Source organism: Gymnogyps californianus, chromosome 12, assembly GCF_018139145.2.
Source record: "Gymnogyps californianus isolate 813 chromosome 12, ASM1813914v2, whole genome shotgun sequence".
Taxonomy (NCBI): Eukaryota; Metazoa; Chordata; class Aves; order Accipitriformes; family Cathartidae; genus Gymnogyps; species Gymnogyps californianus.
The window spans coordinates 17,975,281-17,987,766 of NC_059482.1; the positions used below are offsets into that span (position 1 = coordinate 17,975,281).

The following is a 12,486-nucleotide window of genomic DNA, read 5'->3' on the forward strand; positions in this document are numbered from 1 at the left end:
GTTCTTTGGTTTTGATGCATTTGAATGCCTTCAGGGAAGGGGGAAGAGAAGGTAGGTAACAAGAAGGCCCGTTCAGCATTGCTTTAGCAGAACTTCTGTTCAGATTTTTTGTCAGATGAGAATCTATATGGAAGTAGGGAGAAGAGAAAGAATGAGTAGATTATGCGGTGTCAAAGGGTTGGATTTTGCAGCTTGTGGTTACTGTAATTGTAATGTCCTATGTAGATTCTCAGAGGTCCAAGAAGGATTGAGCTCATGTTTCGTTTCACTCAGTAAGATATCTCTTCTTTACCTGTCTGTCTGCTTCATGTAAATGGTAGGACATCTCTGAGATTTCTGTTCTTCTCATTTAACTCAATTTGATCAATGGGTTAGAAATTACTAGGAGCTTGGAAGCATAAATGCACCAACTTGTGTGGCGTGATTGTATAGCCTTGGTATTTTTAAAAGCAAGCTGCATAAAAATTGAACAGCTGTCACTTGTAGTTTAATGTGCATGTATAACTGTAACGTGAGAGCTGAAAAACAACCTAGCTGAGTATTTTAAAGCTAAACTTTTCTTGTAAGTTTCTAGTCAAAGAATGTATGATTATCAAAGACTGGCTTCATAATAAGGGACAGAAGTGTTCCTTGCTGTATGAGGGACAACTGTGCTGTCACTTGGGGGGCTGGGGGGGGCATTTAGTGTATCTTACCGTTTTGTTTTAGATCAAGCAACTTGGGAAAGAGGCCAGTCAGGTGAAGGTATTAATAATGTGTTTCCTTGGGACAGCCAGTGAGGTTTGATGAAGTTGTAGTGAACAAACTTAGCTCCATGTCGTGTTATACTTAGGTAAGTTAATCTTGAATATGATAGCTGCATGAAGATGTCTTATGTGTCTAGTGATGAAGCATCCAATTGAGGGGAAAATGGGCTACTACTTTGCACTGCCTTTTTAAATTTCAAAATGTGTGGCATTTTCTAGACTGGCATGGGTTTTAGTTGGTGTAGGGATGGTTTAGATTGAGGAGCATTAGGAAAAAGTCCACTGGTGTCTGTGGAACTTTTTTTGCTACTTTACCATTCAGCGCTCTGTAGACAGCTGATGAGCGATGACGTGGTTCACAATACTGATACTGCTATTTGTCTGCCCTCTTTATCCGTATTGCTGCTACATCTGCTTTTTAAAAATTCAGTGGATAGTAGCAGGAGGACTAGAAAATCTTGCCCACAGTAAGCTTATACTTAGTACATTTTGTTGCTATGTGTTATATTTTCAAGATACCTGATGTTTGCAAACTGGAAAGATGGAGTACTGAATCATTCTGTTATAGAATAACTACATTTTTATGTGTGTATGAATTTTTTTTTGATGGTGCTTGTTCTTGCAGTTTTTTAATAAATATTTGTATTTTGTTTCTCTTTTTTCCAAAGCCTCAAAAAATAACCCCACGAAAATGTCTGAAAAGATGACTTACCTTGGGGAGAGGGAGAGCAAAACCCAAACTTACTCCAGCCAAAAGTCATTTAGGGATTTCCTGTTGTTTGCTTCCATTTTGTGATGTGGTTTTGTTTTCCCTTTATCAATCTTAAAGTTAGGAAATAAAGTATCTTCTTATTGTATTATTTTTTTTGAAGGGAGAACACGAGTTTAATAAGTTTTCTTCCTTTTTGATATCAGAGAGGCATTCAAAAAAAGATGTTTCAGTGGTTTGATCTAAAGAAAAGTTCACATCTTTAATTACAGTAAAAATTATTTTTAGCATTCCTCACTGCACTTTACATGTAATATCAGCTCAGGGATACTGATCAATCCCCTACTTTGGATTTAAAATATAATGCAAAAATAAAATGAATTTAATCTTGTGAGGGAATGCAAGGTTTCCTACAGAAAAGAACAAAGTTAACAGCTTATTCTGATTTTCTCCAGTATTGTTACTGGGCAAGTTCTTGAAGCACCACTTACTGGTGTGAGAGACTACTTTAACCAACATTTGTTCAGTCATGAAAGACTAGAAATTAGTGCAGTTTCAGTTAATGTTATATTTTTCTGGAGTATAAAAGGTCATTAAAAAAAAGTTGGGGAGACCTGTTCTCTTTCGCTGCTTTGCAGCATTCCACTCCCCACCGTTACAGAAGCTATCTGGCTTTACCTGTTCAATAAAAGTTTTCCTATTTTAAAAACAGGGGTATGTTCCAGAAGAAGCTTACTCTTACCTATACCTTCTAAGAATGTCTTTGATGATGTGAGATTTCAGTGGATCAGTGTATTTGGAGGGCTTTATCTGGGGGCTTGAACTCTAATGACTAGTCTTTTTAAATCAGAAAGATCTGTGTGATTTTCTTGCCCGGAAGTATTTGGTGAAGTATCTTACAGATTTACTTCCAGATGCTTGCACAGGACTTGTTTCAAACAGTGAACTGAAACCGCATTTTCCTTGTATAGAGTATTGAGTTAAGTCAACTCTGTTTTTTAAGGAGTCAAATAATTGTGAAAATTGTAGGGTAAGATCGGTGAAGAGTGCAAGAAAGAAACAGAGTAGTGGAACTTTTTTGCTAAAACATTTTGACTGTTAGGATAGGTATTAAAGGCTTTAGAAAATCGGTAGAGGTATGGCATGACTCTGAAATTGGTCCAAGCCTAGTAATTCGAATCTATTGTGCATCCACAATGCCAGTTGACTTGAATATGATCATTACATTTTTTTCATATATTGGAGCCCACAGTTTTCTTATGTGAAGTATAGTGGCACTTCTAGTGGAGACCCCACCCTATGGGTTGAACGAAAGATACACACTGCATCAGGCTTAGATCAATACAAGTACTCAGTGTTACTAGTTCTGGATGTGAAAAACAGCACCTGAGAAATTTCGCTGAGGCAGTGGGTTTTATTGGTACTGTATGCCATTTTCCAAATAGCTGTGTTCACAGTTACAGACTAGAACCAAAGAGAAGTGGGTACATGATGGGCACAGAACACCAAGCCACTGAAAACTGACACGCATCCAGTGCAGCAGCTTGGCAGAGCAAGCAGGATGAAGTTCTCAATTTCTTTCATTTCCTGGCAATTTAATACGCTCCATTACATAGTACCTCCTTTAAGAATTACAGTGAAAGTTGCACACAGTTTTTTATACCACTACTAAATATTCAGAAAAACAATCTAACTATATTTGGCACTGAGCCCCAAAAAACTATCTTCAAACAAAATCTTCTAAATGGAAGCTTATGTGTGCGGTAGACTCATTCTGTAATATCTGATGCTGCCTTTGCAGCATGCCCAGGTTGGCAGCATCTGGTTACATTGGACAGTGGCTTGATTTTCTCCCAGTGAATGATATGGTAAGTCAGACGCTTACTGGTTAAGAAGCTGCTACTAATCACAACTATGGTATCTTAGCTATAGAAGTGGTGAACCATGATTAGCGGTATTATTACTGGGTTCGGTAGCATTTAGATGAGAAACACCCTATGTAGAGAGTGTGTGACATGTAAAGCAGGTGCTTGTTTCGTCTTAGAAACATGACTAGTTTAAGGTTGCTGACCTTTACATTAATGTTTTCATTTCCACGTAAATTTAAAATTTGGTCATAAGCTTGGTGTTAAATGCCTTGTGAGGTACAAATCACAGTAACCAAATTTACATTCTGAAGTGACTATTATATAGATAAAAACTGTTACCAGGACACATTGCTGTAGTTGTTAGCCATTCATTTATCAACATTACAGATAACAAGTGTGGAAGATGGAAAAGGAAGATTCCACACCCACCCCACCCCCCCCGGTATCTTTTTCCTTTTTTTTAATCTATCTGTAACACGTCTATTTTAATGTGGGTTAGGTTTCACGTATGTATGTCTTGAGATTCTGTATCACTTAAACGCTTCATTAGCAATGATAATAAGCAAGAAAAAGAAGGAAGAGTATTATCAGTACGTTGAAAGAACCACAATTTGGAGTGCTTCATTGGCTCTCCTAATAGTTCCATATATGCACCAAAGAGAATGGAAAAATGATAGAACCCCATGGATCTTCATTTGCCAGTGTTCTTGGCTTTGTAGAGCAATCCCAACAGATGGTGTGGGGCAACTGTTGAACAAGAATATAAAAACAATTAAGAAGGAACTTGGCGGGGGGGGAAGGCACTTTTCTGGAGAAAAGAAACCCTGTTGCGTGTTCAGGTGATCTTCCCATCAGTTGTGCAGAAGTAGCTCAATTAACCATGGAAATCTTATTTCAGATATCGGATAAAGAAAACCACTTCTTTTGCTGGCATTGCCATTCAGCAAAGACGTCTCCTTTCTGCATGCATGTGGGGTGACATACGTTCGTATTGTAAGGAATCTTCTATGGATTGACTCTGTCAAGGGTGTGAGCTCCTATCTTTTTTTTTTTTTTTTTGAGAGACACACACTTTTTGATTATAAAACTGCCATTAAAAAAATCACTAGAAGAGTTATTTATGCAGACTATTCTAGAGGAAAAAAGTTCGGAGTACTAGAACGGAATTCAGAAGTCGCTGAGTTGAGTTCATGCACTTTTTTTCAAAGTTGCATTCCTAAATACAATTTTATAATTCAAATGAGGAATGGATATTCCTTTAAGATTTCTCACTGTAGCAGCTTAAAAGCAACTGCAGTTTTCAAATTTTGATGTGATTATAATATGAAAAAATGAGAAGCTAATTTGGACAAAAAACCCAAACTATTGATTATCATTAGTTATGCGATTCATTTATTTGTATTACAGTTGTGATATTGATACTATTTTGGTGACTTCACATGCACAGAAAGATTCCTTGTTTAGTAATAAACATGGACAAAGATGATGTGGTAATGCATGAAGATCAGGTTTCCAGGTGGCTAATTTTAGCTGCTTTCAGTACAGTTGATGTCAAGGTCATCTTGATTTTCCTAAGGACCTGGTAGACTAGCAAGAACTTGCTATGCTCTCAAGGCATATGGTACTTAGTATGTGCATCTTCCTGCAGGTGTGTACTACTACCAGAAGTAGTAAAAGAATCATTCAAGGCATTGCAAATGTAAACCTTAGCTTTCTATTGTTAGACTAGTTAGGGTCATAATTTAGTTCTTAGTGGTAACTAGTGTTTGGGTGAGTAGATCCACAAGTGAAAAATCATTATTTTAAAAAAGTGCTTTATATAATTAAATCATAAATGTGTGACTCATTAAAATTCCAGGGAAAGGCATTACCAGTCCTGAGAATATATCAAGAATGGATGCAACTCAGGAGAGATATTTAGTCTTAAAGATTCTGTACACACACAGAATTGAAAGTAATGCTCCTCTATAATGAATGGCCATACCTACTGTAAGAAAGGTGTTCTTACAGTAGAAGCAATGTTTTACTTATGGAATAGATAAGGCAGGATTTGGGAGGGTTTTCTAGGAGATAGAATTTTTTTCTGTGTTAAGTTACCTTTTTCTTGGGGCTTCCTTTGTAGTGATACGCAGAGGATGTGAAGAAACTATTAGTTGTTGTGGAGCAAATTAAAATGGGTTTAGGCCTTCGAGGGAGAAAAAAACCCCAATGTCTGTAAGCGTTGAGGACAGTGATTTTTCCATGCTGTGGGAAGTACTGTTATGCCAGTGAAGGTCTTCAAACACGTGTCCTACGCAACCCACAACAAAATGTTGGAGAAATGCCTTTCTATGAAAAGCCTACTTAGCAGAGTACTGCTAGCTATTGCAAAGACTGCTGTCATGATTCCGTCTCTCGATATTGTCTGGTAACTTGATTGCTTTTAGATTAGTTGAATTAAGATATCATTCAGACGTGTAGTGTACCTTCTACTCGTGCAAGACAGCATGTCAAATTCTTTTGAATACTGCAGAGAAGATGCTCCCCTGGCTGCTGTGAATCAGGGCATATGTGGGGAAGTCTACAGCTGTTGTCCTATCTGTTCCACTCTTAGTATTTTTTAGGGCTAGCTGTTCCATGTGAACAGCAGTACGGCCTATACCTGCTGCTGTTAATGGCTTTTGCAGGCAGCAGCAGTAGCATGAATTTGACATGATTCCTGCCAATTTCCCTGCTGCCCACAGGATTGCTGGGAGCAGTGGGGAACTGACGGGAGGCTTGTTCATTGCACTCGGCCGCTGCTTGGCAAAGCTATTAGCAGCAGCAGATACCCTGGAGCTCTTGCTGTGCAGACTCAAGACAACATTGCATTGGTTTACGTTCAGTTATATTTGCATGATTATCTTTGCAACCATGAAAAGTAAAACCATATTTTTCCAAATAAAATCTTCGGTTTTTAAATACATGGCTGCCTCAGGGTTTTCCTTTCCACCTTCTCCTATACGTTTGTCAGCTAAGAATTTCTTTCTTAATGCTGATAGATGGAATAGGTTTGTAAGCTGTTGGTGGAAGGATATGCTCCTTTAGGATGTTTGATCTGCATCCCCTCTCAGTAAGGGGGAGGGGTATTTTTGGCTTGGCAAAAGGCTTTGTCCTTTTTGTTGTAGATGCTATGTAGCTTTTGAAATTGTTTTCAGTGTGCGTGATGATGTATAACTGTTTAATTATTTTATAGCCACACATTTTTTGGAAGCATGAAATAAAGAATAAAAGACCTCTTGAATTAGATGATTTTTGTTGCTTTGGTTGCTAAGTACACACAGATACTGTCATCTGTAGTGCAAGCGTGTTTCTGGTTCTTCTAATCTCAAAACACTTGTGTTGCTTTCCAGTTTTGGTTTTTGTGACAATGGTGACTTCCTTGATGAAGGTTTCATTACAGCTTTATTTAGGTTAGAATGGCTGGCTGGTGCCTTCCTGCATCTTCATGAATGTCATTTCCATATGGTTAGAAATGTCATAGCAAAATTGAAAAAATATGTTCTTGCTTTTCTAATAAATAGCTTACTGTTTGTGCAGGAGACATAACTTACAAACAGAAGCAATAGTATAGAGCAAGAAGCAGAGGGTCAGCCTGACGAATTAAAACAGAGTAGCCTTGTCCAGCATACTCACAATTCTACAGTAAGAAAGTAGTAAAAGTTGTTAAGGAATAACTTGGGAGGCAGCTTGGAGCTCTGAGGACATGTAGCGTAAGAAACTTTGTTTTAAAGGAATAAAATATCTAGGAAGATGATTGCAAAAGAATTATGAAAAAGCCACCATTTCTATATTGCCCACTTAATTATTATGCATTTTTTGTTTGTTTGTTTCTGGCCCAGGAATGTTCAAGAACATACCAGTTTCTTTTAAAAATCCTCTAACTGTACTGGCTTTAGTAGCATTTGGCTTAGAGCTGAAATTATACCAAGAGTACATTAGGAATGTTTTTTTGTTTAGCTGATCTCAAAATGCAAAATAGTACATTATTTAGCATTTTTACTAAGTTATGAAATAATATAACCCTAAAAGATAAATCACTGCAATTTGTTATAGATACTGTAACTATAATGTAGAAGCATCTTGGCTAGAGTTCTCAAAAGTAAAACTAAAATTTAATAATTGTCCTTGTAATTAAGCTGCATATTTACAGAAATATCTTTGAATTTAAGTGGTATTGTTAAGAAAAGAATCCACTTAATGTATTGGTACCACTAGCATTTTCAATGGACAATGAATTTCATTTTGGCATTGATCTTAAATAGAAGTAAAATTCTGATTAAGTGTAAGGCCTAATCTTAACAGTCTCAAAATCCTTGCAGTATTTTCTATGGAAAAATACATATGTATCACAAAGTAGAAGTATAAATATATATTAAGCAACACAGAAATCAATTCCTGATCTTTCTTCATTCTTCTTTAAGGGGCTTCTGAGAATAAAAAGTATTGCTAGGATGGAGCTATGCTGTCAAAAGCTTCTCGTTTTTTCAATAACCTTTCAAAAAACCCAATCATATCTTCTTGTTGGTTTTAGTTGATATGTTGACAATACGTATTTAAAAACTTGTCTGATCTTTTAAAATAGCACTTTAAACCAACCTTGGAATGAAGAGGAGTTTACCATCCAGCCGTGTCCCATGTAATCGAGGAGGTCTTCACCACAAAGTGTCCTGTAGGTCTGGGCTGGGGGCAGAGGGATGAAATCAAGTTAAAGAGTTCTTCCATTTTCTGTAGGAAGCAGGGAAGTCTGTAAGCAAATGGTTATACAATCACTGTTGCTAGCTTATAGTAATGAATTCCATGTAAAAAAAAAAAGAATTAAAAAGTATATTGGAGAGCAAAATATGTTTGAGGCCACAGACTCAGATTTTAGTCGCTGTCTCCCCCGTGCCTTCCCCCGGCCCGTTTCGATGAGAGAACTGGAACTGCAAAGTTGCCATGAATTGAAGTCTAAGACAGGAAAACGCTTAGTTCCCACGGTTTTCCATCCAAGCGAAAAAAACATTGGCGGCAGTACTGCAGGAGGAGGAAAAGTAAGAGTTAATGCCCGTACCACATGTAGGGAAGAGCAGTCCGTTGGGGGTTAAACTGCAGAGTCTAATGGAATAATAACGGGTAGCACCATCTGCTGGCCTACTTCCGCAGAAGGAGTCAGTATTTTTAACGACATCTCTAATATTCATGCTGATGCATTTTGATGCTTTGTGCATTCGTTTCTTTCTGTGCTTTGTTGGAATCTGGCTATCTGCTTACAGCTGTTGTTGAAACCCCGCTCTGGAGGGGAGGCAGGCAGCCCTTGCCATACCTGCGCTGGAGGATCTGTGGATGTGTACTTGCCAAGGGAGGAATATGTTGATAAATCACAGTGTGCGTTTGTGGAGGGTTGTGCATATCTTGGCTGCAGCTCGCTAAATAGGCCATTTAGCAATCTTCTTTCAATGCTTTTCTCTTGAGCACTGCCTGGGGTGCTGAAAAAGCAGAGGGCAAGCCTTTGTCTGACGCCAAAAATGTCTTCAGTGAAGAGGCCAAGAGGAAGGGTAAGTGAAAGCCTGAATGAGTGGGAGGAGGAGGGGTTCTTTGGGCTAAAAGGCTAATGGGATTGAATAACCTTCCTTATTACTGGCTGCTGCTGCGGGAGCCGTGCTGCATCGCCATCTTGAGCTTGTTGCTGTTTTCTTGGTTATTTGTTATAGCCTGTAGGCCTTAAGGTGGCATTTCAGAGAGTGATCCTGAACCCTGCCTCCTTCCCGGTGCTGCAGCGCTGCTGTTAAGCCTTTGATGAGGCACGTATAGAAAATGTATCCAGTGAAGTGCACTGGATTTGGCCAGAAAATGTGTTTGGAAATTCCTGGTGGCTTTTCTTCATGCTGTAGGCAGAGGCGCATTTACGGGTGAGAACGTAACATAACTGTTATCTGCTGGGTTTTTTGTCTGTTTGAATAGGAAATTCTTTCCATTCCTCAAAGAGGAAGGGGGGAGGGGAGGAAAGCAAAAACATGTCTTCTAGCCTGTTTAAAGAGAGGCTGATAATCTGAATATTGCATTCGTAGTGTAAACAATTCTGCGTCAATGAAACGGTTATTAAAAACCTGAAAATAAAAACAAGTTGCATTTTCTAACTAAGGCGCTGACCTTATGATGATCTAAATAGAAGAAATACTGCTTTCTGAATATAAACCCGTGTAATTTTAGTTTTGGTTTTATCTTTTGTCTATTTTTTAATCTTGATGTTGTTTGAGCATCTGTTCTGTTTAGCACTGGGTTAGTCTCGTAGGTCTTTTCGTCTGCTTTAAAGTAACTGTGGTCCTTGTATCTTACCAAAGGTGAAATACTGATGCTGTTACCTTTGGGAGTTCTTTGCTTTTTCAGATTTTATGAGCAGAACATTTATTGGAGATGTTGGAGGTGTGTGTCAAATGTATGGGAATGCTGGAAAGGTTAAGGATCGGTGTCTCTAACTACAGAGGCGGAAAGAAGGCTGAGAGAATTTTAGAAAGATATTTTTTGCTGATTTTAAGTACGTGGATTGGTGGTTTAAAACCCACAATTGATGTAGTTATTCTGAAACCCACGCCATTCTGTGGTATAAACAGAATTCCTTCTTTTTTGTGTCTGCATGAGTCTCTGCCAGTTTAATTTTTTTAAATGCATATCCAGATCAAAAACATTTGCACTTTTTCTTTCAAGAAATGTTTATATTCTTAAAATAAGGTGATTTTTATTTACTTTTTGTCTCTTGCTACAGCCTCCTTCCTCCAAGAAGGCTGATGGTTCGGGATCATATACTAAGTTGCAGAATACCCAGGTGAGGGCAATGTCTGAAAAGAAGCAGAAGAAAAAAGCGGACTCAGAAAGTAAACAAGAGAAGGCAAATCGCATAATATCTGAAGCAATTGCAAAAGCAAAAGAGAGAGGAGAGAGAAACATTCCACGTGTAATGAGTCCTGAAAACTTCCCCAGTGTGTCAGCTGAAGGAAAAGAGGAAAAGAAGGGTAGAAAAGTTAAATCCAAACCAAAGGACAAGGAGAGCAAAAAACCGAAAACTGGTTCCTCGTCCAAAATTAAAGAGAAAACAAAAATTGGGTAAGTAGATTAAAATGTCTTCTTACTTCAGACTGTAAAACCTTGATTAAAATGAAAACTTCTTACCGATAATAAAATGTTCTCATCCACTGCCTACACAAAATTCTTCCCGATTAAGTCCATGTGTGGACTCTCATTCAGGAACAAGAATGCTCTGTTTTCTCTTTGGATAAAATCATTGTAGGACTGTCCTTTTGAAAGGAATTATTTTAAATTCAAATCCTAAAATACTCTATACTTACTTTGAAGCATAGGCAAGACCGAAGTATCTTTCATCTAGTGTTGTAATCAGTTCCGACTGCAAATTAAGTTTATCTGATATTATAAACGCTGTCTTTATCAATTTTGGCAAGTATCTTCAATACAGTGTGCATGATAAACTGCATAGGGAAAAACTGGAAGCTTAATGAACTTGTTAGCAAGTGAATATTCTTATAGATATCACGTATATCAAAAGTAAAGTGTGTATGGAAAAATTTGTAATCTAAGCACTTTGTAGTCTTCAGTTATATCAATTTAATCTGCTCTCTTAAAAATTTTGCAGACTCAGCTGGGTCAAGCTGGGTGGATACCTTGGGTTAAGGAGCTTTCAAAAGACATTAGATTTTAGAACGCTCCAAGGGATTCAGTAGGTTAGGTGGCACGTCTTCTTACTCTAGAGGTAACCTAGTTCTCCTGTATGCTTTTAAAGGAAAGTGTGTCGTTTCCAGTGTTAAGCATGTCAGTCAGGACTTGAAATGGAAATCTTAGCTACAGTCTGATTTTTATTTTTTAAATCCATGCTCTTTTTGTGGTAACAGAAATATTAACTGGCATATCTCTCCAAATTTAAATGTCTCATATACATATTTATATTATGTATATGGAGCAGAAATGAATGTTCTTTTAGTCAGACCATTTCTCTGCATTTTCTTTTTTTTTTTTTCCCTAGAAATCAGTGCTTTTCTTACATGTTTGAAGTAACCAACTTCCTTGAGAAGTTATCGTATAGTATAAAGGTTACTGCTCTAAACTCAACTTGATTCTTAACGTGAACTTCCATGGTCTTAATTTCTTTCTCTTCTGGTTATGGGTTGGCATATGAATGCTGCTCATAATACTCCTTAGCACACTGTACAGTGCTTCCTTCTCTGTTTTTTCTCCATCTTGTTTAAAGTGGGATTTTGGATGTGTACTCCCAAAGTTGATTTCACTTTAATGTTTCTGAATTTGCTTATGTTCTGTAACAGACATTTTGTGGGTCTGTCTAATCGGAGAACTTCCACACTGTTGTTTAGCTAGTGTCAGTTTCCTGAAGCTTTATGTGAATTGCCCTTAGCGTGCTTTTTATTCATTCTTTTGGATAATTAACAAAACCTGCCAAAACATCATCCTTATGACATACTATATAGTTCCCATACTATTTTTACTGGTTTTAATCAGAAAAGTGAAACAAACTGTTACCTTTGATTTATACTTCTGCATTCAGTTTTCTGTCTTCATGAAACACTTAGCTGTGCACATCAGTTAGGATCAGGTTTCAAGATTTCATGAGACCGTGTCCGTTGAGAAATAGACGTTTCTCAAACTGTGTTTTTAACCGTGATATTTGTGCTTGATCCAAAGTACACTGAAGCTGGTAGAGAGACTCCCATTTAATTAGGTATGGTCAACTTTTCATAATTTTGCATTGAGCTGTGCAGGTTTGCCTCCCCATTATTTACTAGTTTAATCAACTAATGCCCCAGTAGCACTCTGTTAACTTAATCATGCTGCCGGGTATTGCTTTAACTACGTGGGACACATACCTAAAGATTTAGCAGTCAGATCCTGTTAAAGAGCAGTGAAGAGAGTCTTCTAGAGCCAATTTCTATGTATTTTGATGGACAGCAGTAAATCAAATGCTTTGAGGCATCTGCATACTTCAGTTTTGTATCCAAACAGCTTCACGTGTTATGGTGTTAGCACTATTTTATATTATTTATATAAATACCTAAAATATTAACTGTTCAGCAAAGAATATACTACAGTGGTTTTGAAGAGCAGTAATTGCAAGAAGGCCTTGCTTTTTTTCAAGAATAAT

The 12,486-nt window shown here is 37.6% G+C and overlaps 1 protein-coding gene across 1 annotated transcript in view; it reads left to right on the forward strand.

The window, feature by feature from the left end:
* Positions 1-12,486, forward strand: part of CHD9 (chromodomain helicase DNA binding protein 9) — a 98,628-nt gene that overhangs the window by 34,146 nt on the left and 51,996 nt on the right. Inside the window, 1 exon segment of the mRNA XM_050904319.1 lies at positions 10,087-10,424. Coding sequence (XP_050760276.1) covers positions 10,087-10,424 — 338 coding nt within the window.